The sequence below is a fragment of the Eublepharis macularius genome, chromosome 15 (assembly GCF_028583425.1).
Source record: "Eublepharis macularius isolate TG4126 chromosome 15, MPM_Emac_v1.0, whole genome shotgun sequence".
Lineage (NCBI taxonomy): Eukaryota > Metazoa > Chordata > Lepidosauria > Squamata > Eublepharidae > Eublepharis > Eublepharis macularius.
This window is the reverse complement of record NC_072804.1, coordinates 44,897,042-44,923,944: the sequence shown is the minus strand read 5'-3', so window position 1 is coordinate 44,923,944 and position 26,903 is coordinate 44,897,042. Positions and strand designations below refer to the sequence as shown.

General features: G+C 47.4%; 1 protein-coding gene across 1 annotated transcript in view; it reads right to left on the bottom strand.

Annotated features, from left to right (window-relative positions):
* Window positions 1-26,903, bottom strand: part of KMT2B (lysine methyltransferase 2B) — a 56,065-nt gene that overhangs the window by 12,186 nt on the left and 16,976 nt on the right. The window contains exons 4-25 of the mRNA XM_054999112.1: window positions 24,645-24,758; window positions 23,879-24,035; window positions 22,709-22,949; window positions 20,184-20,239; window positions 13,744-13,989; window positions 13,430-13,524; window positions 12,457-12,555; window positions 10,697-10,810; window positions 9,828-9,974; window positions 8,503-8,598; window positions 8,242-8,359; window positions 7,947-8,060; window positions 6,935-7,119; window positions 5,406-5,498; window positions 5,224-5,316; window positions 4,981-5,054; window positions 3,330-3,454; window positions 3,007-3,110; window positions 2,565-2,702; window positions 1,086-1,244; window positions 747-867; window positions 343-421 (exon numbers count right to left, since the gene is read on the bottom strand). Coding sequence (XP_054855087.1) covers window positions 343-421; window positions 747-867; window positions 1,086-1,244; window positions 2,565-2,702; window positions 3,007-3,110; window positions 3,330-3,454; window positions 4,981-5,054; window positions 5,224-5,316; window positions 5,406-5,498; window positions 6,935-7,119; window positions 7,947-8,060; window positions 8,242-8,359; window positions 8,503-8,598; window positions 9,828-9,974; window positions 10,697-10,810; window positions 12,457-12,555; window positions 13,430-13,524; window positions 13,744-13,989; window positions 20,184-20,239; window positions 22,709-22,949; window positions 23,879-24,035; window positions 24,645-24,758 — 2,768 coding nt within the window. The remainder of the gene's footprint in view (window positions 1-342; window positions 422-746; window positions 868-1,085; window positions 1,245-2,564; window positions 2,703-3,006; window positions 3,111-3,329; window positions 3,455-4,980; window positions 5,055-5,223; window positions 5,317-5,405; window positions 5,499-6,934; window positions 7,120-7,946; window positions 8,061-8,241; window positions 8,360-8,502; window positions 8,599-9,827; window positions 9,975-10,696; window positions 10,811-12,456; window positions 12,556-13,429; window positions 13,525-13,743; window positions 13,990-20,183; window positions 20,240-22,708; window positions 22,950-23,878; window positions 24,036-24,644; window positions 24,759-26,903) is intronic.

Sequence of the window (26,903 nt, the reverse complement as noted above, 5' to 3'; positions counted from 1 at the left end):
GCACCAAGGCCTCCGTAGAGACATGCCCTGCTCTCGTAAACAACGACAGGCAGCATCTGCTGAACACATTGCTGCAGGGATAGGTGTCCTTTGACAACGGTCTTCATAACAAAAGCGACAAAAAACGTGTTTTTAAGCAAAAACTGGAAATGTTTATAAAATAAAGAAACATCTATGAGGGAGGGCGGTGACACAACCATACTGCTCCTCCCCCTCTCTCCTTTGGGTTTTTAAGTACTATGTTAAATAAATCCTGTCCAGCCTACAAAAGCAGCATGGGGTGAAGGTGCTTAAGGACAACCTGGGCAGGAGGCTACAGCCCTCCTAGAAGTAGACACTCACTGGTAGCCAACTGGAAAGAGGCGGCCCTCGCACTCCGACAAGTCCGTCAGCATCCCCAGGCTATCGATCTTCATGGAGCCTAGAGGAAGGAACTGAGTGAGCAGAGAGGCCTCTGCCAGCCAGTGGAAGCCAGACTGCGCAGCAAAAGTATGTGGCAGCAGCCCTGAGGGGCAGGTTTTGGATCTGTTAATGGTCACAGAGGAGGGGAAGGAAAGATGCAGTTTACAAGCACACCGTCCATCCAGAAGTTACCCTTTTTCAGGAATGCACAGGAAAAACATCCCAGCCAACTGAACCATGGGCAAACTGACATATGGCAGGGATGCGGCCATTTAGATCCTGGGGCCAAATATCTTACAGCCACACTTTAACGCTAGCACTAGTTGAAAGGAAGGCCCATTTACCTATCATCATATTGATAGTATCCGGTTCCAAGCCCACCATGAACTTCCTCTTAAAACTGATGCCCTCGAAGTCGACGTAGACGCGGCGCAGGACATCGAACCCGTCTTCAGCGACTATCTCCTACGAAACAGAACACCCAGCTCAGGATTCCCTTTCCCCCCTCCTACTTAGAATAATCAGCCACCACCCCATTTTTAGAAACAGGCTCCAATCGAGTTTTCACATCAAAACGACCTCGGGCTGGGGTTCCAGAGCATAGCTCTTGAGATACCGGGCCTCACATGCTGCCCCCACCCCCAGATCTCTCTCTCTCCTCCACACAACCCTTCCCACCTTACCGTCCCATCCAAGAGATCGACGTGCTTCTGGCAAAAGACCTTCTTGTCGTCCTGGAAGGTGCAGTGGCAGAGGCGGGCACACATGAAGTGGTAATTGCTGAGGCAGGCAGACAGGCAGCAGCCAACAGTGGCCCCTGTGCGCTGACAGTGCTCGCAGCGCTGAAGGGGTGGGAGGGAGAAAGACAAGTGTCATCAAAGAAAACAAAAGGGCAAAGCATGAAGGCAGAGCACAGCAATGAACTAAAATGCCAGGGGACAGACGGATTGCCGGTTGTCAAAGGAGGAGATAAAAAGGACAACCCTTGGTCCGTATGGCTTGAGTTCCTTCCTTGATTTGAAACACACTTTGCACATGAAATAGGCAACTACCTTATGAAGTCGGACTGGTTGATCCATCTAGCTCTGACTGGCAACTGTCTGGGACAGGGGTCCCCAAACTTTATAAGCCTGTGGGCACCTTTGGAATTCTGACACAGTGTGGTGTGGGTGCAGTCGCAAAATGGCTGCCACAAAATAGCTGCTGTAGGAGGCAGAGCTAGTCACAAAATGGCCACTGCAGCTTACCTTCAGTCACATAGTGAAGATCCTTGTGCTGGAGAACCAGCTGCTGCCAAAGCAACATTTTTAAAAATTGTCATAGCTGATCAAATCTCAAATGGCTAATCTGAAGCCTTGCTGGGCAAAAGCCCTACCTGGCCCTGCCCCACTTTCCAATAATACTGGGCAGGTGCCAGAGAAGTTGTCAGCAGGCACCATGGCACCCACGGATACCATGCTGGGGATTTCTGGTCTAGAACCTTAAGTACAGAAGGTCCTTCCCCAAGATACTTTAGTCGAGATGAACCAGGCAGGAAGTGCCTGGAATCTCTGCCAGGAAAACAAATGCTCTACTCACTGGGCCAAGGGCTCTCTTACAGACACACAGACCTCATCATCCCTGCCAAGCTCCTTCCCTCCCCATATTCTCCGCCACCAAGCCCACCTCCCAAGCGGATATGATCAACCACAGGAAGCATCTACAGTAACAGTGAAGTTTCACCGCATTTAAATGGCTTAGTCAGATTAGTAACTCAAAGGCACTAGCTCTCGCCACTGTGAATCGCATAATACTTACAAGAGTTCGGTGCCATTACCAAAGGAGGATTTTTTTTTTCATCAAGCAAAAACTGATTCGGGGGATTTATTTATTTAATTAAACTGGTGTTTAAACTCCCAAGAATCTTAGCAATTCACTTTAGGCAAAGGTGGCAAGCGCTTAGGACTGCCGAAGCACACTCAATCAGTGGACAGAGTCGGTTGAAACAGCAGTGGAGTTCAGAGGGACTTTTCAGTAGGTAAGGACAGGCAGTTTAGCGCCCCAGTTTCTTTTTACATAGGAACGTGGAACTTTCTCAAGCCTACCTATAGAAGTCAAGTAACCCAGCAGTGGCGATCACAGATAAAAATCTGGCCTGCTAGGAGTGCCCCGTCCTGACTCACCATTTGCCGGCCCCGGGCCACAGCGGCATGCACGTTCTTCAAAGAGCCATCATTCTCCTCAAAGACTTCAGCGGACCAGATGGCGCAATTGACGTGGGTCCACTCGTTTTGCCCGATGTATAGCAGCCTGCCTGCATCCTGGAGGGTTGGGATTGGGAAGGGAGCACATACAGGTAGAGCGAAAGGTGACCGTGGTAAGAAATGTGCGTGGGAGAGAAATCTCCCCGAGATGCAAATGAATGCAGGGGGGACTTGGCTTCCAGACCCTGTTCAACCACCTCTCAGATTACCTCTCGCATATTCAAGAACATGGACACCTGGTTCCAAACACCTACTCCTCCCCACACTCACTTTCATGATGTGGAAATGGCTGGTCCCTCCCAACTTCCAGGAAAGACAGGTTGAATAGGAAAATCCCCAAACAATACACACACAGCCTTACCTTGGAAGGTGCATCACCATACTGGAGGCACAAGGCGCACTGTCTCTTGTCTTCCGGATCAGCCGATGGCTGCTGCGGCAAGGAATGCTCTATGTCTTTCCCAGCTACCGGGAGTGAAGGGAGAAAACAGTCAGGCACTGAAGAGAATCCCCAATACTCCTTACTAGAAGAGCATCTCCCAGAAAGCAGGCAAAAATCTTGCAGGCAGAGGAAACCACAAACAATAAAGCCCTCCAGGGCAAGCTGCATCTTTCAGATTTGAAACCTGTTATGCATAGAGAGAGGGCGGGTCCTTCCGCTTGAGGCCTTGACCAGTGCCTTACCCATCTTCTCCGGGCCAGAGGGCATCAGGTGACTGTTGGCAGCGGGGCTGAACTCCTCAGGCTGCCTCCACTGAGCATAGATGTGGTCAGAAGAGGGAGGCAGGACTGCATTGGGAAGCATGCCACTGTCAGAGAAAATAGGAGCACATCAGGGGAACGGAGATGGGTCTGAAATCTGTGTCTCCAGATTCAAATGCGGCTCCGTATGGAACCAAATAGGGCTCTTTTAAAAAGGAAACGAAATCAAGGAACAACAGAAGTGAATTGCTGCCAGTAATCCAAGTGCAAATAATGTGTAGATTTATGCCTGTGCACTAAAACCACTGCTCAGGATCCTCCTGGATGTATCGGACAGATCGTGAGACGTCATGTGCGCCACTTCCTAATAAAGGACTTGGAACAACCACCGTTTGAGGCTGCAGAAACTTCATGAATCATCAATCAACATGTTCATTATCAGTAATAATAAATCACGTATTTCCAGGTATACAAATGACTTTCTAACACTTGGCTCTTTGTTGATTTTTTTTGCACTGAATTTCGACTGCTTGGTATATCAATTACAAAAGGCTTGTTCTAGAGTGTGCAAGCACTCTGATTCTGCTCCTGAAATTAAATAATTTCCTTTATGTGGCCATTTTTCTGTGAATATTCCAAAGTGAGAGTCCCCCCTCCACCCTTTAAATTGCTCTGTAAATGTAAGAAGTGTGAAGAGAAGGACAAGCAGTGCATATGTATTCATGAAAAGAGAGAGAGAGAGAGAGAGAGAGAGAGCGCTAAATCATCCAGTTATACCAAAGCAATGGGACATGGCTTTAAGCCCTATGCCTGTGACTTAAACTGTGACTTACTCAAGCATAAAAATTGTCTTTAGGGCATATTGGACACCACCGTGCCTTTTTAGTAAAAGATTAAATACAGTGTCCAATTGTTGGTGTTGTAATTTACAAGACACATCACTTAAGCATATGTTTTGGACATGTCCAGTTATTCGGTCCTTTGGGAAGCGAGTCACTCTTTAATTTTGCATCACAATACTAATTTATTTTTTAGGATGTTTATGTACTTTTAAATTATCTGCCTGACTCATGGAACCTAATCAATGGTCAATGGAAACGGACCCTCGGTGCCCTTGCAGTCGCTACAAGACTTATATTACAGCACTAGAAAGACAAAAGCCCATTTCCCATAACTCACTGGATTGAGAATCTTATAAACTTATCAACATTTGAACATATCACATATAGCCAATAATTACATACGGACTTGTTTTTAGATATCTGGAGACCTTTTATAGATTCTTACGTAAAGATTCACTAGCACTTTTATTTTCTTGCTGCACAAATATTTTTGTTTAAAAAGCAGCATATTTGTGTGACTGGGGAATACATTTCTTCTTTGACCCACCACCCAAATACCTGCTAGCAGCTGAAACTTAGGAAAACTGCCTTTCACGTTTTTACAAATTCTCCACCGTTTCCACAGAGAGATTTGGAGCTTTGCAACACTGCTACCATGTTCAGAATCTAAGCTGGTATTGTGGTGTGAGTGAACCCTCAATATTCCCAGACAGCACTGATCTGACAGAATTTGCAGATGTCCAGAGGCAATCTCTAAAAGACCTCTCCCCACCCTTGGTTAGAGCACTCACTTGGGGAGTGTGCTGTTGTGAGTCCAGTGCTTCGCATCCTGAGCATCAAACCAGCTGAAGACCTTTCCCATCAGCTGAAGAGACAAGGAGAAGGGCGGGAGGCATTAAGGTGGTTATCTTTGAGACTTTGAAATGACCTAAACCACAGCATAGTAAATGCATGTACAAATACACCCTGCCCCACTTGTATTTCCCACTCAGGCCAGCATCCCACACCTCCCTACCCCAGACTGTACGGACTACCTCTATGTAGAATGCTTTTGCTGTCAGGCCGGTCTGGCCCTCCTCCTCCATGTGTCCCAACAGGACGCCCACCATGTCCTCATTGAAGCTGTGCTGCAAAGAGAGAAAGCAGCTCAGCCGAGGTCACAGGCCTCGCTCCCTTCCTGTGGCTCAGGATCTCGAGTTTTGCTCCCAGCACTCACCACCGAAGAGTAGTGACCCTGGTCAAAGAGCTTGCCGATAGTGCGCAGGTCGCAGGGCCGCAGGTGAACTTTCACACCATCGTCTGGGCAACACTGAGGCAAGCAAAAGAAAAGGGAGGGGGAGGAAGGAACAAGGTGCTGTCAGCAGGGTAATGCATCGCCTGAATACATAAAACTGTTCTACAAGCTCCCAATGTTTTCCTGCTGAGTTTCTTTATAAACACAAACTGAGCTTGAAACCGAGAATCCACAATGCTATTACTCAACAACTCTCCCCACAGGTCCTTTCTGTGGCAGGAAATCTTAACCAAGAAACCTTCATACCAAAATAGCGACAGCAAATTCACATAGCTGGTCTCCCCACCTGGATAATCAGGTCAAAGGACTAGAGACTGTGTTTCATGTATGAAGGCTTGAGAAATTAGGGGGCCCCAAGTTAGCATAAACCTGGAAAATGGAGACTGCACTAATGCTAATGTGTAGGGGAACTAGGCTGAAGCAGTACATGGTCTCTGATGTACTGCCTGGGAAAGGACATATTGAGTAAGCATCTTCCAGGACCAAACACACACAGAGCAGGAAGAGGCCAGGGCTGGGTGTGCACTTCCCCTGGCAGTGGCTCAAAGCTCCCAGAGGGCTCTTCTAGCATTCCTCAAACACCACGACTGCAGTCTAGCTGGCAAAGCTTCTTTGCTCTGCAGTGCTCTAGCATAGTAGTTAAGTGATCAGACTACAAATCGACACTCTGCTGGTTCAAATCCCACTACTGCCATGAGCTCAGCAGGTGGTCCTGGGTAAGCCACTCCTCTCAGCCTCAGCTCTCTAGCTGTACTGAACACTGACTTTATTCACTGCTCTGAGTGGACACGAATCTGTCTAGAAGAGTAGTCCATAAGCACAGTTATTTTTATCCAACCACAGTCCTGCAGACTCCATGCTAAGGACAAGCAATCCCTTTAGCTCGGATGGCCTTGCTAGGAACACAGGTGCAATCTTTTCCCCCATTTGAGAAATATTGGCTGGGAGGCATGGGGGGTGGTAAATTCCATCTCCTCAATTGAGGAACTTGGGAGATACTGGATGCTTAATAGCTGTGGTGATAATCTTTTAAATATATTCAATTAACTCCTATGTCCAGGCCTGGTTTACATCTACGAGCTAGGCTCTTCCTTAAAACAGATTCTCACTCTTAAACAGAGAACCCGATGCCCAACAAACAGGCTGCCTGACTGAACAGAGCCCCATTTCTTGGCATGGCAGAGCCCACTTTGTGCCAGCGAACTTGTTCTCTGGCTGCTGTACCTGGCTCAAAACCTATCTCCCTTCAGAGCCACCATCACTGTTAGGTCTGATTGCCAAATCTTGACAGCAAAGAAAAAGAGAGACACGATGGAATATCAAGCATTTTTGGAGCCTGGGTTATAACATACCTGGGAAATAGTAAAGAGTCCAGTAGCATCTTTAAGACTAACCAAATTTATTGTAGCATAAGCTTTCAAGAAGTACTGCTCTTTTGGTCAGATGCATACCTGGGCGCATTGCAGCAGAGGAACGGCGTACTTCGAGCTGAGCAGGCCTTGTAGCACCTGCCGGAGGCCTTTGCGAAGCTCCGAGCTGAGGACGTCCCGCCACTTGGCCTTGTCACTGCCACAGCAGGGTCGGCAGGAGTAGACAACACTCTCGGGTAAATTGGACAAGATCTCATAGCCCTCATCTAGAGAGAAAAACAGAGACACCGAGTCCAAAGTTGGAAACACACCCATTTCGCAGCTCACTGTGTCGCAAGTGCCCGTGTCAGTAAACTAGGTTGTTGGCTGCAAGAGTCTGCAACCTTTGATAATTCAAAAAGCAAACCACACCAAAGTTCAGAGCAAGTGATCAAGAAAGAGCTGGTAGAAGAACACCCATTTGTCACAAATATATACAACTTAATATTGCTGGTAAGTGACATGTTGGTTAATAATCCATAATTTTTTTGCTGTCCAAACACTGGTTAGTGTTAAGTCCTTTATTAGGAATTGGCACACACAAGGTCCCACAATAAATCATAAACACACAGGACCCTGCACAATTGTCTTAGCATGCTGGCATATATCTATAAGTCTAATAAATAAATAATAAACATATCTGCCTATAGCGTGCACTTGGATTCCTGGCAAGTGTTCTCCTCTATCACTTCCCTTTTTGGAAAGCATCGGTAAGAACCCCTGAGTCCCATAAATATCTTTGCTTGCCACACCCTTTGCATCCTAGTTCTTCTAGCATCTCCTCTACTCTTCCAAGATACATTAACTTCTCACTTTGTTTTTTAAAGAGTCATATTTGGATCCATACTGAGCCACATTTGGCACTGTACCCACAGCTTGCAGACACTTGCCTTATGGCAAGGAGAACAATGTCTCTGAGCGTTGCTCAACACCCAGTGACTCACTCTCTCTTCTCTTAACCTTCCTAGAATCTCCCATCCAACCATCATTTCCCATCATGCAGTTAACTGGGGCAGCCGCAATAAAACTGTATTGCTCTGGCCACGGTACAAACCTGAAAGGCCCTCGCACTTGGCATGGACCCAGTGGTCACACTTGGCACACTGCATCATCTTGCTCTCATAGTCGTTGTCCTCATAGCAGTGCAAGCAGATAGGGCAGTAGTTACCTTGGCAGGGAGAGAAACAGAGTGAGCCGATTTAACCCTTTCTCTGCCACGGCCATATTAACATCTGATGCACCAAACCAAGACCGTGAGCAAGCAACGCACCCTGCCCTGCTCACCGCCTTATCTCTGCAACCAAAATCCTATGAAAATGGTTTTAAGTTCAGACTCCTACCACCCTTACCTTTATCATACAGCACTGAGCAAGCAGAGCACAAGCTGTAGTCGTTGGACCACTCAGTGTCCCAATTCTTCCCGGGAGCAGTTCCACAGCTCTTGCAGCGGATGCAAGCGGAACAGATCTAGAACAGCAGGAGAAAGGGGCGGGGGGGGGGGGGACGACGACAGACGGATCTGGTTACCAGCTGGACCAAGGGGTTGGTGGAGTCCATAGAGCTAGGTCAACTCCCCCCACATCCAGTTCCTGCTCTTTGCAGACACTTACCCAGCCCTTCCTCTTTCGGAAAGGTTTCGTGGGGTAGTTGGGCCCAAGACAAGCCAAGTGATAGCAGTTTCTGCAACGCTCACATTCTAGCAGTTGCTGCAGCAGGAGGATATGGGGGGGACAGCAACAAAAACAAACAAGCAAGTAGTTAACACACATGTTTTGGGATGGGAATGCACAGCAGCTCTTCTTTAACTGGTGCCAGAGAACCCCAGTGAGAATACAGAGAACACAGACAGGAAAGGATAAAACAGAGCTGATGTGCGTGAATGGGGTCACTACGCAGCATGTGCCTTTTAGCATCCCACAGAGCAGCTACTGAACAGAATCAGAGTCTTAAGACACGTGCAAGAAAGGGCATGTTTCTGCTCCTCATGGGGAAAATATTTCTCCTTGTCCTTCATCTTAAAATTCTCCCCCTGTCCATTCTTTTATCTCGCCGCTGGCACGCCTTTATGCAGACAACCCCAGCTGTCAATTCCTCCCTCTCCAATTTCTTGGCAGAAAAAGAACGTGGTCAGGATCCTGAGGCTCAGTGCCTCCAAAATCTGCCTCCCTGTTGTCCGTTTAGACTGTGGAAAATCTTCTTTTCCTCACCACTTCTCATTTAGATCACAGCAAATTGCCACTTTGCAGAGCTCTCCTTCCTGAGCATCTGTGGTCAGTTTTGTCTGAAACCATCTAAATAGTTCGGCGCCAAGGGCATCCGCAGAAATAAGTTCTTGGGTGGGGAAGTGGCAAGGTGACTCAGCGATCACTCAACCTCTTTGCTGGCTAGTTGGAAACATGAGTCTGGGGGCATCCAAGAAAAATCAGTGCATTCAGTATTGGGGGCGGGGGAGGGAGGGCAGCACGACCTTGTCAGCCCTGAGGATACCCACCCCTGGCAGGAAGTTCTGGGACTAAGAGTAGCAATTACGGCTTGCGGATATTGTGCTGCTTTATTTTTCCTGAGTCAAGAAAAAAAATTACCTGTCTGGAATAAATGATGCACATTTGCACATATTTATTTGCGTTCTTAAAATGTGGTCTCCGAATTAGCGCATCAGTTTATGAGCAGTTTCTAGAGCAAGCAGCAAGAATGGCAGAGAAGACCTTCCCCACTGCCTGCACACCCCTACGAGTTCAAGCGACTTCCGCCCGGTCGATTGTTCAAGGAACTTGAGGGGCTCTGGATGATTGATTCTACATGCCCAGGCCACATTTCTGCATCTGCATAGGGCCCTTGTGGAATTATGGAACGTGTGCGATCATTGCAGCGGTGGCCCTGACTGCTCCCCCACCCCGCTTTGCAAAGAACCCACATTAAGTAACAGCCCCCTTGCCTTGGACGCTTTGTTTTTGCGACCACAGACGTGACAGAACTTGCAGCGGCGGCAACACCAGCTTTCCTCCTGCTCGGGCAGCGGTTGTTCGTCCTCCTCCAGGCAGAAGACATGGAAAGGGTCACAGCACACCTGGCAGAAGACAAGCTGCAGAGCACAGAAAGCAGATGCCGGCGTTAGGTCTTCTCTTTCAACAAAAGCCTGCTAAACTCAATCGGTCCAAATGCTAGTAAGTAATAAGGATAGCCCACCTCAAAAACAGGGTGGCTCTGCAATGGTTGCATTGATACAGGGGTCTGCAAGCAATGGCTCTAGAATCAAATTCAGCTCTTTAATAAAGAAAATGAAATCACTGTGGAGGGATAAGGTAGGAATGAGAGAATCCCCAGGATGTTTAGGGAGTGGCAGGCAAGGATGGGACTAAAGAATTTAAGAGCTGTTTTGCAGAAAGGGAACTGAAACAGGGGGAAACACCTGCCAGAAATCCAGGTGAGAACCATGTGCAGATTTATGCTAAGCGCAGCAACTTTATGGATTATTAATCGACACATCGATCACCAGTAAAGTTTAGTTGTGTATTCAGTTATGCAAATGGGCTCTCTTTTACTGCCTTTTTGCTAATCTCTCGTGCTGAATTTTGACGTAGTTCGGCTCTTTGATTGTCCAAGGTTGCAGACCCCTGCCTTGATGGCTTGAAGCCCCCTCCTCTAACTTCTATTATTCACCACCACATTCAAGACACAAAGCTATCCCTGGTCATCAGCCCCTCCCAGCTCCCAGAGTGGGACCCCTAACCCACTCTACTCCCTTCCCAACCCCAACCCAGGTGCCACGATTCCAGGCACCCTTGCCCTCCACATCAGACACACCTGATGGAAGCCCCGGCTAGCACAAAGGAGGCACACGAGCTGCGTGGTGACTGGCACCGAGGTGAGGATGCTGAGGCCGCCCATCAGCCAGACGTTTTCCAGGTCGCAGTCTTCCTACAAGACACCCAAGGGGAAAGGTTTGCTGTGAAAGCAGGCTCAGCAGCATCAAGTCCTTCACTGAGCTGGAAGGGACTGAAGTTCAGCAATTCTGCATATTTCAGTGGGTCACAGCAGCCAACATCTGTACTTCCCATGACCCCTTCCCCTTAAGAGCTGGAGTGGTATAGTGGCTCGAGTGTCAGGCTAGGAACTAAGAGGTTCGACACCCCAAACTGCCGTGGAAGTTTGCTGGGTGACCTTAGGCCAGCCACACACTCTCAGCCTCACCTACCTTCCAGGCTTGTTGTGAGGATAAAATGGAGAATAGCGTGAGCTGCTTTGATTTCCCCATTGGGGAGTATAAAGGAAGCAAATAAAAATAGTTAAGAAGGAGAGGTGGTGCCTTGACTGATGGCTCAATTAGGCTGAGGCCCAGCCCGACTGCAGGAGAGAATTCCAGCACACGCTGGCAACTCGGAAATTTTGTTTCCAAAATGTAGCACCCAGTGTGAATGGGGAGGGGGCCATTGCTCAAGGGCAGAGCATCTGCTCGGCATGCAAAAGGTCCCAGGTTCAATCCTTACCATCTCCAATTAAAAGGGGCAAGAGATATGATATGTGAAAGACTTCTGCCTCACTCCCTGGAGAGCCACCGGCAGACTGAGCTTTAACTTGTTGCACCAATGGTATGGCACAGGGCAAGGAAGCTTCGTGTGTTCAACCCTGCCCATCTCAAGGCTTGGTAGGTTCCAAACTCTCCCCAGACACTTGGGTTCTCAGCAGATTGAAAGACGAGATTGTCAGTAGGGAGTTCATTTGGGGACCCCTGCCACAGTTGATCTAGCACAACCCTCATTTCTAAAGGGAGGACTTCACACTTCTTTGATACGTCTGGGAAAAAGACTTCACAGAACCGAAATCTTTCTCTCTGTCTGTCTCTATTCCACCCTCTCCACGAAGAGTCGCTCATGCAGTAAAGCCAAACCACAAACTCTAAGGAGAGGCAAATAAACTCCAGGGCAACTTTCCAATATTATCCCCTCAAGGAAACAATTTTTTTCCTGAATGGCTCCCCTCTGAAGAGAGGGAGAGGAGGTGCATTAGACACATGCAGGTTTTTGCAAGATCCCTGCAATCAGGAGATGATCCCAGAACCCAAGAACTGAAGAGAGGAGGCTTCTACCGCCAGCACTACAGCCACTGCCCCTCTTTGGTTGGTTTCAACGTGCCCATTCTGAATCCTCCTCTGGTATCCTTCCCCTGCTTCTGAAAGCAGGTCTTTTGCATAGAATGCACAGGCCACTGCTGCCTGCCCTGCCCCTCCATTTTCAACCGCCATCTTTGGATCAAAGCATTTTTAACAACACACCATAGCTGGACAAATTGCATGGTACAAATTCCAAATAACCCGTATCAACGTCAACATTTCGGCTGATTTGGAAAAAAAAGAGATGGGGCGGGAACAAGGCATTGTTAACATATGAGTTCAGGTGGGGGAAGATGCCAAGCCAGATTTAGGAGCGTGTGTGTGTTGCTGTTTTTCCCCTAAAGGGTGGAAGAAAAGCCCCAGTTGTCTGTTAGTTTCCAAACAGCTTATTTTGCTCTAAATATAAGTGTGCTTCAAGTGGCTACCTCTCAGTCGAACACTGCTTCTCCCTCACCTTAAAATCCACTCTGAGCCGGTGGACGCCATCCGTAGACTTCTGCTTCCCATTCCAACCATTGGAGAAGGACGGGAGTGTGCCAGAAGAAGGGACATCCTGACAGTGGGAAATGAAAGAAGAGGTGGTGGTAAAACAGATCGCTTCAAAACATTCCTTATAATAAGAGGGGAACAACAGGAAATGCAATGCACAACTTTTCCACTAGAAGGGACACAAACTAACAGTCCATTGGGTAAAGAAGTAGGGTTTCTGCCTAATCTTTGCATTTACAGCATTTACTTCCCCATGATGACAGTATTTTATGGACAAAGACAGAACACCCCAGACCCCAGTAATTAAAAAAGCACATCAGAATTGATATCATCGTCAGATTACTGACTGCAGAGACCTAGATTCAAATCCTTCACACTGCATGAAACTGGGGCAGCCGCTCTCTTCAAGCCTTGCCTACCTCACAAGGACTGTTGTGAAGGGCAGATCCCCAAGATCCTGGGAGGAAGGGCAGGATAAAAAATTAGGACAGAATTTGACAGCCGAATAAAAAGGCATCCAAGCAACCTTTAAAGAAAACCTCCTTATGGAATTCTGTCTGGACTTCGGTGTCAACACAAGTCATGGCCTCTGTCCAAAGACTAGTCAAAGCGCAAAAGCAAAACAGAAAAGAGTCCAGTAGCACCTTTAAGACGAAGAGAGCTGTGATTCTCGAAAGCTTATGCTACAGCAAAGTTGGTTAGTCTTAAAGGTGCTACTGAACTCTTTTCTATTTTGCTACTACAGACTAACACGGCTAACTCCTCTGGAGCGCAAAAGCAGACTTTATACCCTTTTTAACAGTTCCTGGATTCCTCTCCAGCCCAAGCAGGGTCTGCCCCCATTACAAAAAGTCCTATACAGCAAGACAAAATTGCAGTATTAAACCACTTTAATGCTCTGCAGGACAGGACTCTGCCCCTCCTTCCCACTGTCTCACCTTCTCCGGCCTCTTCCGGGCCTTCAATTGCACCACGGGTTGGAGAGGTGTTCTGCGGGGTCTACTCTGCTCCTCAGAGTCCATGGGAAGCAGATCTGGAAAAAAAAATCAAGGGCAGAATTACAGGTCAACAAGCATTTCCTTCCCAAACACCAGATTTGCTGTAAGCACACTCACTGGGAAACCATGATCGGCCCTAGCATCCGAGCACGGCCGTAGGGCTATCATATATGGGCTTACCTGCCTGGAGGACTCATAAAAAAATCCCCCTCAAGAATTGCATGTGCAAAGCTGCCCTGAAGCTCATGTCTCACCTGAGTCCCGAGAAGATTTCCGGCGATGCGTGGCTGAGCCGGACACTGGCTCCGCGTCCGAGTCGGAGGATTCAAATATGTCATATGAGGGCCTCTGCTTGACACAGCGCCGGGCTGACTTGCGTTGCAATAAGGAGTCTTGCTCTGCTGTCTCCGTGGCCCCCAGCATGACCTCCCAGGGGGCTGGGAACTCCTCCTGAGAATCTTCTGAATCCCAAGGTACAATGGGCTTCACTACAGTACGACCTGGATGGAGGCATGCATGAGCAAGCTCTCAGTCTGTCTCCATCAATGACGTGGACACCCTCTCCCAGCTTAATTATTATCTCCAAAGGCAGAAGGAGACGTACTGTATTTATTTATTTGAGACATTTATTTAGCTACCTTTCTACCCTGCAGGAACTCAAGGTGGCTTACGATATCCCAGACATCCAAGGACAAGCAGGCTAGCTGGCACAAGCTGATCTGACTGTTTTTACTATGCTTAGCTGTACCAGGAGCTCAAAGCAGAACTGGCTGGTCCACCCAGAATTTCACCTGCAGTGAAAACTTAAAGTCATCTCTCTCGCGCTTTAGAAGCATCTCTGTCCTCTGGCCCCTTGCAAAGATGGCTCAATCCCTGGCTCCAGGAATCTGAGGCAAAATACATCTCCCTAATGGCTCTGCTGAGGCCCACCTGCCTCTCTCAATAGAGGGACCCTGTCATCCAGGTGAACTAATTTCCAATACAAAGGAGTTTAAGTGGCCATGTTTGGCAGGGAGGGAGGAGGGAGGGGGGAGGGATATTTGACCCGCACGTCTGTTTCCATTTCTGTCTCTGGTGCCCATCATACCAAGCTTTGCCCCTTAAAAAGCAAAGGCTTCCAGGCCACGTGGTACCCAGTAACAAAACTCTGCCACGTGAGTGAGAGCCCCAATCCTTTCCCTTCAATCATTCCTCCCTCCCCCTAACCTGGATCAGCTTCCTATATCAACACACACAAATTAAAGACCAAAGCCTTCTTTGTGTGTGGAGAGGGGGCAGGGCCTCAATGTCCTCAAGTTAGAACTGCAAAATAGTAAAGAGTCCAGTAGCACCTTTAAGACCAACCAACTTTATTGTAGCATAAGCTTTCGAGAACTACAGCTCTCTTTGTCATGCATCTGACGAAGAGAGCTGTGGTTCTCGAAAGCTTATGCTACAATAAAGTTGGTTAGTCTTAAAGGTGCTACTGGACTCTTTACTATTTGGCAACTACAGACTAACATGGATAACTCCTCTGAAGTTATAACTGAAAATGCAAGGAAGGGAGCTGAAGGAAGCTCCTAGAGGTGGGCAAGCCCCAGACTTACTTCTACCCAATTCCCACATGCCTGCAACTCTTCCTAACATCCCCAGAGCTGAACAGGGAGGAGGATTTGCTCCCTGGCAGACACTAGCAACATTCTCCTCCAGAACAGATCCACCCCCCCACTTTCTCCCTTGCTTCACAGCACCCCCTCCCAGAGCCCCCCAAATATATCTGCTCACATAATCAGCGCTTCTTCAGTCAGCAGGAAAATAACCCATTTTAGTCCTTCACAAGCACCAGGCCAAGGCAAGGGCTCTCTGCTGTGTGCAACCCCCTCAGGTCATAATGGCTTCCCCCAAAGAAGCCAGCCCCACCCCTTCCTGACTCGTGCCTTTTCTTTTCCCACCAACCCCCCATTCCATTCCAAGCCAGGCAAAGAGATCCTCCAACCCCTCCCGCCTTCAATGCATTGTTACAGGGAGCTCTACCTGTGAGACTTCATTAGCCCCGCCTGCCCCTATCTTTGGGCAGCAAGGGTTCCACCCAGTCCCTTTTCCCCTGCACACTTTTTAAAAGCTCGTATCTGACAAAGGGAGCTCTGACTCTGGAAAGCTCATACCCTGGGAATCTAGTTGGTCTTTAAGGTGCTACTGGACTCGAATCTTGCTCTTTTAAAAAACTTCAGAACCCTCCATTTCCCCCCAATGCTCAAGGGGAAGAGACAGGATAGAGGACACAGCCCTCAGTACTGGTGATCTGCTACTCGTAGTAAAAGAGGACACATTTTGAAGCAGGAGACTGTGAAGCTGGAGCAGGCATTAACGTGGACAGGCGGCACCAGAGCTTTGGGCGTGGGAGGCTTTCCTCCAATATATGCAAAAAAGGGCAGTAGAATTTTAAACAAAAGCCTTATCGATCCAGATGGCTTATTTTTCACTTTGGAAGACTGAAATGTAGAAATGACGACTTGTCAGTGGGGATGGGGTTTTTTTTGTTCGAGAAAGCAAAAAAGAAAAAGAGTCAGGAATCATCTTTTATTTGTCTTGAGAAGGGATACAAAAGCAGTGTACAACCCTGGCAGTTGAGAAATAGTTTTTGAAAGATCTAAGCCAGAGAGAAGGAGATCTCAGCACCAAAACCCGATACACAAACTTCCTCTCTCAGCTTCCCCAATCAAACGCACCCAAGTCTCCTGTCTCAGTATTGGTAACCTGTCTAAACTCTCTTTCGTTACCACCAGCGCTGAGAATCCTGAGGGACAGGGCATGTGGAAAAGGGGAGGACTTTGAGGAAGGGCAGAATAAAATGCCTTTGAGGAAGGGAGGGCAACTCAAAAACCTGGCCTCACTAAATTGTAGCCCCTTCAGATTCTCTAAATGCTTGAACAGACTGATCTCTCCTCTTTAGCTAACACTCTTACTGTTCTTGAGAGAAAAGCCCACCGTTTCTGGGCCACGTTTAGTCCTTATCAGGTCTGGGGCGGGGGGACTTTCTCCCTCCTTTTGGTTAATTTTACAAAGCCATTTTTTTCTGCAGATCTGGAGAACATCTGCAGGTGAACTGGTTTTGCAGCTTTTGACAACCATACAGGGGATAGTTAATTTACTATTGGATATAGTAATGGCTTGGGGAAGGCAATGGCAAACCACCCCATAACAAAAAGTCTGCCAAGAAAAGGTTGTGATGCATTGTTCCGACCCCATGGGTCAGAAATGACTCAGCGCTTGCACAGGGGACTACCTTACCTACCTTATAGTGATGCTAGATCCAGGGATTCAGAATCAGGGCTGTCAAGAGCCACCATTGGCCCCCAGACAAAAACTCCATCTGGGCCCCCCAGCCACCACCCCCAACCCCTTAAGAGCCTGGTATAAAACAACTATCATAACAAAATAAATCACTTGGCTTTCTGTTACTGTGAATATAATAATTGTTCATTAGTAGGGAACATTATTGGAAAAGCAACAGGATTATTATAGAATAGATTTTACTTAACTTATGGCAATGGGATATAGTGCCAAACAAACATACCAACAAACAACAGCAATACATAGAAGCAGGAAAATTGCCCCGCCAAGGGACCTAACCAGAACACTGATGTACACAATTAATTGTAGATGATACAATTAATACAACTGATAAAAGCCAGTTTTATCTTCCAGGGAGAGGAGGCAGGTGAGCCAAAATGGTGATCTTCCTGCACTTTAACTTTAGAAAGTGATTCTAGTCCCCAGAAGCTGAAATCCACCTAGCGCCAGCTCTCTCTTCCCATTCCATCCCCTCACCTCCTGCTGCTGCCTCCTTAATGGGGAAAAAAGAAAACAGGGACGCACTTTGCAAGTGAAATTACCCTGGAAATGGGTGGTCCATTCCATGCTCCTTATCAGGCTGAAGGTACAGATCCTTAGTAGATCAAGGATCCAAAGGAGTCAGCCGTATTAGTCTGCAGCTGCAAAATAGTAAAGAGTCCAGTAGAACCTTTAAAACTAACCAACTTTATTGTAACATAAGCTTTTGAGAACCACAGCTCTCTTCGTCAGATCTGTGGTTCTCAAAAGCTGTGGTTCTCAAAAGCTTATGCTACAATAAAGTTGGTTAGTCTTAAAGGTGCTACTAGACTCTTTACTGTTTAGTAGATCAAATGGCACAAAACGGACTAAATCTTTTGGGAGCAATCCTAAGCAAGTATCACCAGAGGTTCCTCTTGTCCAATGTTCTATTTCCCACACTGGCCAGTCTGAAGCTTATCCCCAACCAGGGAATAAAGGCAACAGCCATTCTGAACAGTTGTCCCCCTTCCCCAAAACTGACATTGAAGACTATGCTGCGCCCTGAGCATGGAGCTATTTGGACATAGTTAAGTAGAGTATTGTTTCGTTTCGATATAAACTGGAATCAAGACATTCCCTACTATTAACAAATACATGTTAAGGGTGGAAGGAGGGGCATCACCTCTTGATAAGATTCTTGGGAAATACTAACTTAATTAATCGCGCACAACTTTTTTTCTGTTCATAATATGAACAGAGGTTTTCAGTTCAACCCCTAAGCATGTTTTTTTAAGCTACCCAGCCTGGGCAGATGAGAAGGAATGAGGTTGGAAAAAAGAGGGTGTCAAACACAGAATAATTTAAGAAGCGGGTAGAGAGGAATGAAGATATACTAGGTTGGATAATGGGGCTTAGCAATGTCCCATTTCCATTCGGCCTCCTTGCGCCAAAAATGAAAATAAAATTGCTAGCTGCAAAAAACAGCAGCAAATGCCACTAACCAGGAAGTACGACTGCTTTGCTCGGTCTAATGCTTGTTCTGCCCCTGCACAAAAAGTTTTAAAAGGCATTTGCTGAATACAAGATGGTTCCAGCTTCAGGGGCCCTGAAGAGTTGATGGGCACAAGTAGGGTGGGGCCAGGTCTCCCTGGAAACCAGCAGGGGGTGGGTGGTACTTATCAAGTTTCTATCTTCATGTGCACACACTCCTGGCCACCACATGATGACATCACTTCTGAAGTGATGTCATTGCACGCTGCCCATTTTCCCAGGTTGCCTGCTGGTGGTGGGTGATCACTCAGTGCCTTGCTATTTTGTGCAGTCTGCCAGTGATTGGCAGGCAGAGGAGTAAAACACTGGAAGTTTAGCCACCATCAGTGGTTACCTGGCAAGCCTAGGCCTAGGGGAATTTGTCCCCCTCTCTCAACAGCTCTGTTCAGAGTGGCTACTCTCCTCCCAAAAGGTAAACTAATAATCAGGCAAGACCACTGTTTTAAATACAGCAGAAACGCGAGTTCCTTGCTCACAAAACAGAAGGAATAAGCACAGGGCTGGGGGACTGGTCAGTCCAGAAAACAGTCTCAATTTAGTCTCAATGGACCAAAATCTGCAGACATCACAAGTAGCTAGTAATTTGGGATATCATAAGTGGTACCAAGCCTGTTCAATAAGCCGACCTGTATTCATTCAAGAGCCAGGAACTCAAGATGTGAATGCAACTTTTTACAAAAATAAAAAACATTGTAACTCCACAGCAGATGCTGAAAGTTGGCCAATCTAGAACCTTTTTAAAAAAATGGAAATGCAGAGTTTTGCTTTGCTACAAGCACTCTTTTTCCCCTCAACCCTTGGGACAGGGCCCAAATCTGAAAACCCAAATAAACAGCACAATCTGCCACTGAGTGTGGTAATGAGAACAGGGATAAGAACAATTTCCTGGGAGAAAGATCCACTGAATAAAATGGGATTTGCTTCTGAACAGACCCGCTTAGGATCTCTCCGTACTGGTGAAAATCAGCGAAAAGCCAGTGACTACCCACTTGCACAGCTTTACTTTGGGTGCAAAAGGAGTCCTGGTAGGCCAGTTTAACTACAGAACAGGCCACAGCTCTGAAGCAAACTGCATTAGAGGCTTAACTGAAGGACACTTCACAATCCTTTGGCACCAGCTTCTCGCTGCAGCCTGGAACAAAGACAGTGGCTCTGATCCAAGCAATACCATACGCCAGAGAGAGATCAAAATGGCTGCCCCTGACAGCCGAGCTAGTGGCCACCTGCCGTTTGGAGCCAGCCACCTGACTGGGGCATCTGAAATTCTGCAGCACGGCCTTAAAGCTACAAAATACAGGATGAGACTGCAAAAACGGGTACTGTTGCAAGGAATCCTGGGAATTTCAAATGTTACTTAAGAGAGCATATACTTTGCTTCCCATGAACCATAAAGGAATTTTTAAAGTATATTTTTCAGGCACAGCTTGCCTACACAGTCAATAAGGGAGATCTTATTCTCACAACAGGAGAAATATTTAAAGCATAAGGGAACGAGTTTTCCCTTACTGCAAACACCCCAAACTCCATTTCCCCTCTTAAACTGTGCTGCGTAACAATATGAATCCTGTAAATGTGCATAATTTTCAAAATATAACCACCAATATAATGTATAATCCGTTCTAACAGAACATGGCAGTCACAATTTGTGATAAAAATTTGGATAAAGAAAGCAAAATTTCAATCCTCCTGCGTGTGGGGGGGACTAGACACAATAGGGTACACACAGGTGCAAAGAGACACTTGCAACACCCTTGACTGAAAAGCCATACAGCGGAGGAAACCAAAGCAAAATAAGACCACATCACTGGAAAGCCATCAACCCATCCGTCCACAGCTACTCAGTCATTACCTTTCTTAGAGAGCCGCTCCACCCGCCGCGCTTCTATCTTGTCGCATTTCCGATACCTGCCGGTTAGCCAGATATACATCATCAGAATACGGAAGCAGTCAGAAAATGGAATCGTCAGCCCAGCGAGTAAGGAAAGAGAAGGACCTTTGATTCACTGCCCCCAGCCAAGGCAGTGCACCAGGTGAAGGCCTAGAGCAAGGGAGACCAGAGACCAACCTCTCCTTCCTTAGAGCAACACTGGAAAACCATTTTGTCAAAACACACACACACACACACACACAACATGAGGTACAGACATAGATACCCAGTGCGGATCTTGGGACTCCTAAAGATCTCAGCATTCACTTTGTTTAAAGCTTCTAACCCTTGTAGGTATGATGAATTATGCCCAACAAGATGATCTGCTTTTCTCATCGCTGCATCAAAAAACATTCCCTCACCTGCACAGTCACTGAAGGTCTAGATTCCCATTTTTATGATCTGCTCAGGACTCGAACTAAGCGGAGAAAGCGGCTTCCCCCATGGCTATGAAAGAGACCTCTAAGCTCATGGTAGGTACTATTCCCCTGCCTTTTCTATCCTGACTATCTAGGTATCTCCAGTTTACTTGTCTCTTTTGTACTGGGCTGCTCAGGTATTCAGCAGACAGCAGTGAGGAAACCAAGCAGTTCCCCCTGCCAGGACTGGCTGTGAACAAGCAGCCCAAGCAACTAAGCTTTGCCCCTGCCAAAGAGGGCCGTGGCCAGCAACTAGCCTGGCACAGGGAGAAGAAGACTCGTGCCTTCCTGGCACACTCACAGCCAAGTCCAGACTGAAAGATCCAAACCAGGTTAAGGCCTGTCCTGAAAGATGCAGGGATGCTTCAAGAAGCACATGGGCGGGAACGCTTAGGCACTTCGCATAGCAAATTCCAAGAAAACACTGGCTAGTGCTGAATGGTTCTGCTAAGGGACACCTGTAAGCAATCCAATGGATGGTTGATGGTGGGCCAAATTGGGCCCACGTGTGTTTTGCTGCCTAGGGCCAAATGGGGACAAGTTAAAGACATAAAGCAATCTGGTGCACTGCTCAGTCCCAGGTTCGTATCCTCACTTAGTGAGGATCCTCACACTATCAGCCTAACCTACCTCGCAGGGCTGTTGGTAAGAAGATAAAATGAAAGAGAAGGATGTTTTAAGCTGCTTGGGGTTCCCAGTGGAGAGAAAAGTGGGGTATAAATACCTAAATAAAAATCATAGACAAGGGCAACAGGCTGAAGCTCAGTTGCTCAGACTTTTCAGTGCTTAATAATAACAACAACAACAACATTCGATTTATATACCACCCTTCAGGACAACTTAATGCCCACTCAGAGCGGTTTACAACGTATGTTATTATTATCCCCACAACAAAACACCCTGTGAGGTGGGTGGGGCTGAGAGAGCTCCAGAGAGCCGTGACTAGCCCAAGGTCACCCAGCTGGCTACAAGCGGAGGAGCAGGGAATCAAACCCAGCTCTCCAGATTAGAGTCCCGCGCTCTTAACCACTACACCAAACTTACCATGGTTGTGAGCAACCCTGCATGTATGAGTCTGGTATTTTAAATACCAGTTGATCCAATGATGGGCTTTGACCCTCTTGGTCTATATTTCCTCCTCTGTGGGACCAATGCTGCAGTAAGAACATCAATGCATCATGGCCCCGATCCAGCCTTAAATGTGCTTTTGAAAGGTATTTAACACATGACTAGTTGCACCAGAAGAGCTTCAAATGCACCTTCCACCGAAAGAGATGCATTGTCGAGAGACTCTGGGGTGGATCCAAGCATCCTCTAAGTAGCTTTCCTCCAGCTTAAGAAGCATTCCTCCTACTTAAATGCCTCTTCCTCGAATGGAAGAGCCATTTAACATGGAGGCAGGCTCCAAACTTGAACCAAAAGGAAAGGTGGGGAATATATTAATAAACACAAAAATAAACATTGCTCAGTGGAGGGGTGGGATGGGAGGAGAATCCACCCCACCACTGGCACTTGAATGCCAAGGTGGCACAGTGGATAGAACATCAGACTATGATCTGGGAATAAGGGTTCAAATCCCCACCTAGCCCTGAAATGCACCAAGTGACCTCAGGCGAGTCATTCTCTCTCGATCCAGCCTTCCTCGCAAAGCTGGTGTGTGAATAAAATAGGAATAAAATAAAATAGGAAAGGGAGATCCAAATTAAGCTCCTTGGAGAGACAAAAATGCAAGACACAGAAAGAATTAGGGTAAATATTTGTGAGCGTACCTTCCCAAGTATTAAGGGCTAGAAGCTTGCCTTTTTAAAAAGTGAATGCTGAGATAGGATGCATGATCCTGCACCCATAAACCAACGTATGTGTTTGCAGTCACGTAGTCCCAAACCCCTCATAGTCATGGCCAAAGCCAGTAGGCAGAGAAGGACACTCCAAAGTCCCATCTTCTAGCTCCCAAAGAACATGGAAAAGTTAAGATGATAGGGCAAAGCATCTGGGGTCACAGCCAGGGACCCCCGAAGGCACACTCACACGCAGCACTGCTTCTTGGTGTTTGGCCCACCAAACTTTGGTTTATCCAGACAGTTGATGCACTCCCCACAGTCCTGCAGCTTCAGGCAGCCTTTGCACTTCCCGCAGCGGGTCATCCGGTTCTTCTTGCCGTGGTGGTGGGAGATATGGCGACGCACAGGGTGTGGCGTGGCCTTGACGGCTGTGTCGACTTTAACCTGCTTCTGGTGTCCACTCTCACTCTCGGAGGCTGAGGAGGTCTCTGTGGAACAACAAATGACCAGATTGCACCCATGAACACCTTTCCTGTGGAGAAGCAGCGATCTGCAACAGGTGTTACGCAGTGGCCACAAAATCTCCGTTTCCAAACCTGCCTCCACCAAGCACTCAAAAGGTGGCCTCAGGCAACTTTTTCAAAGGCCCCATCTCAGCCTTGGTGTGGTGGTTAGAGAGACAGACTACAATATAGGAGACCCAGGTCTGAATCCCCGCTTTGCCATGGAAGCAGGGCTTTTTTTCAGCTGGAACGCGGTGGAATGGAGTTCCGGAACCTCTTGAAAATGGTCACATGGCCGGTAGCGCCGCCCCCTGATCTCCAGACAGAGGGGAAACTCCCCTCTGTCTGGAGATCAGGGGCGGGGCCACCAGCCATGTGACCATTTTCTCTGAGGGCAACCCACTGAGTTCCACCACCTCTTTTCCCAGAAAAAGAGCCCTGCACAGAAGCGTGCTTGGGCCAGTTCCACTCTCTCAGCCTAATCTACCTCAAAGAGTTGCCTTTATCCCCTACACAGGAATCGTGACAACTGAGCAATACATAGAAGTCCCAGCCTCTAGGGGAAAAACAGGGCCTTATTTCCATAGTCACATGGGGCTGAACAACAGAGATACTGCTCTTTCTCTTCGCAAGATTTGTGGACTTCTAGAGAAGGCAGAACTCTTTCCATTCCTTGGATATAGCCAAGGATATTTCTACAGTTCTCTTTGCAACTCCTGTCTATTTCCTGCAATGATCGCAGCTTAGCCTCTTTGCTTTGGGAGCAGATGTCTGGCATTCATGCCCCACCCCGTTACCTGTGAACTGGGGGTTCAAAACTATCAACCTACCAGGTTAACAAAATTACAGTATTAAACAGAAGGCATAGGGGCATTGAGGAAGCAAATCTTTTGGTCTGCCGCCCAGGAACTGACCCTCAATGGTTGGCGAAGCAGCAATCTCCTCCCTCTCTCGCAGTGGCAGGGCACTGAGGCGTGGCACGTCCTCTGGCACCATGGCACGAGACTGGCCCAGGGCCACCGAGGCATGCCGGCACACATGCTTGATGCGAGGACCCTGCACCGGAGACTCCTGGCCCAGGAAGGGAAGAAAGCAATGAAATCCGCTGTTAGCATCAGTGACTTGGAATAACTTATTACATCTATAATTTCTGTTAAAAATCTTCCCTATCACAGTCGTAAGCACCTATCAATCACCAGAAAAATCGACACAAAAGTTGAAGGGCAGTCAAAAACCAATCCTTCAAAACGGCAGGTAAAACATCAGCTCCCGACTAAGAGAGCAGAATGTTAACGGTAGATCAAATGAAAGAACAGTCAAAGCTGTACAGCACATTCTTGGCCATCTGACGGGGGGGAAAATCAGCAGCAAAATGCAGAGGTAAAAGGAGTTTTCACCTGACACCTAAAGCCAAACAAGTCGGGTGTCAATTGAACCACTGTGGTTTCTACAACCCGCAGTTCAGACAAGGCTGGTACAGATGATGTACTGGGTACCACATAACACATGCCAAGGGGGCAGAGAACAACCGCACTTCTAGAAGTATCTCACGGCATAGTGATTTGACTGAGCAAGTCAAATTATGTGTATTTTTTTCGACAAAGATAGTCCACGGCTCCACAAGCTCATCTCAATTTGGATACGCTCCTCCAGAATACATGGATAAACAGCATCAGTTACCTGCTTTCTTGCATCTTTCCCATCTTCTCCAGCCGCTTTAAGTTCAGAACTTGGTTCCTGCTTGCCCTGGAACTTTAGGGGCTCGAGGGCATCCATCTTGATGCTTTGACACCCCTATGGGGAAGACAAAGCTTTTGGGGGCAAATTCTTGGGGAGCCCTCCTTGCCTCAACTGGAGACACGCTACCTCTCACACATGCTATTCAGGGAGACATGCTATCTCTCACACATCGAGTGGCTCTTTTATCCCAGAGGTTTGTCTGTGAAACTTACCACAGTTGCTAGAGATGCTGCTGTGGGAGCCCACAGTACACCCACATCTGCAAACCCACAATTATATCACACATTAAAATTTGATTCCAGTAGCACTTTGAAGACCAGAATCATCTTTCAGGGCTATAAGCTTTAGCGAGTCAGATACAGCGCCAACCCCCCCCCCCTTTGATTCACAAAAGTTTATACCCTGGGAAATTCTGTTGGTCTTTCAAGTGCCTGCTCTATTGAATTTTGTTCCACTAGAAAACCCTACCAGGGGTCGCCATATGTCAACTATGACTTGAGGGCACACTGCGCCATCACCACCACTAATACAGACAAGGGCTTTGTTTCTGGGGAAAGAGGTGGTGGAACTCAGTGGGTTGCTCTCGGAGAAAATGGTCACATGGCTGGTGGCCCCGCCCCCTGATCTCCAGACAGAGGGGAGTTGAGATTGCCCATTCGGCACGGAGGGCAATCTGAACTCCCCTCTGTCTGGAGATCAGGGGGCGGGGCCACCAGCCATGTGACCATTTTCAAGAGGTTCCAGAACTCCGTTCCACCACGTTCCAGCTGAAAAAAAGCCCTGATACACACTAACATGGCTACCTACCTGAAACTACTGCCAAGGTACTCAACGTAACCCTCCCAACAGCCCTGCTGTTACTGCAGAGAATAAAAAACCTACACAAGCTTCGTTCTCACAGATGCACAGGAAAACAGGAGAACGTAGACAGCAATGCATTTTGTGCTCGGACACTTTAACCAAAAGGTGATTTTGCTGCCGTGTCTAGTCAAGCAGTGTTATTTCCACACTGAGGATAACTTCTGAAACCTCACCATGTTCTCCACTCTCTCTCCTCTCCCTCTTGCTTCTATGTACTTATTGCTCATGCAGCCCAGGAACTGCAGAATCCCTCCCCAACCCACTGCAACACATATACAAGAAATAAAACCCAAGGAGGAGAAAAACCCTAAATGATAGAGGCAGAAATAGGAAATTCAGACTTGGGATCCTGTATGGTGGTGAAGTTGTCAGAGAGCCAGATTTGGATCAGGGAATCTCAGGTTCAAATCTTTGCTCTGCCATGAAGCTTGCTGGGTGACTCTTGGCTTGTCTCTCAGCGTAACCTCCCTCACAGGGTTGTTAGGAAGAGAAAACTTGGAAAAAAGAACCGCGGGCACTGCCCTGAGTGCCTTGGAGGAAGGGCAGAATAAAAAGGGACTCTGTAAATGTTCCACCAAGATGAAAGCAATTTTTAAAAAAATACCTAATGGGATACAGAGCCTGACTTCTGGCTACAGAAAGGAGGCCTACTGATGAATTCCCCTTCAACTTTTTCATTAAATTCTCTATTTGGAGTTCGTTCGCATTTCCTTAAAGCACACAATTCCAGGCACTCTAGAAACAGTTTTCTATGAACAAAGAAGCCCAAAATAGAAGACAAGCTCTGATTCCGCACACGTTGGATAATGCACTTTCAATGCACTTTTATCAATCATTTGAGGTGGATTTTTTGTTCCGCACACAAAAAAATCCGTTCCAAATGATCTATAAAGAGGATTGGAAGTGCATTATCCAACGTGTGCGGAATCACTCTACAATAGAGGAGTATATCACTTTCAGAAGCCAGTTTCTAGCTCTTTATTTACTTTGTTTCTTTGGGAACCCAAAGCAGCTGATATTGTTCTCCTCTCCTCCATCTTATCGTCACAGCAGCCCTGTAAGGCAGGTTAGGCTGAGAACATGTGACCGGCTCAAGGGCACCCATGGCAGAGTGGGGATTCAAATCTGGGTCTCCAGATCCTAGTCCAACATTAACCACTACGTAACACTGTCCCTCAAGATCACAAACGTGTGTAGACGATGTCTGGCAATTTCTCAGAAATGTTTCTGTGCAAGGGCAAACAGATAAGCAGATTCTGAAGTGGTCAAGGCATTTATTCTGAGTGCCCAGCGTAGCTTTCAAACCTTAGCCTGGACTAGCAAAACAATTCAACTGAG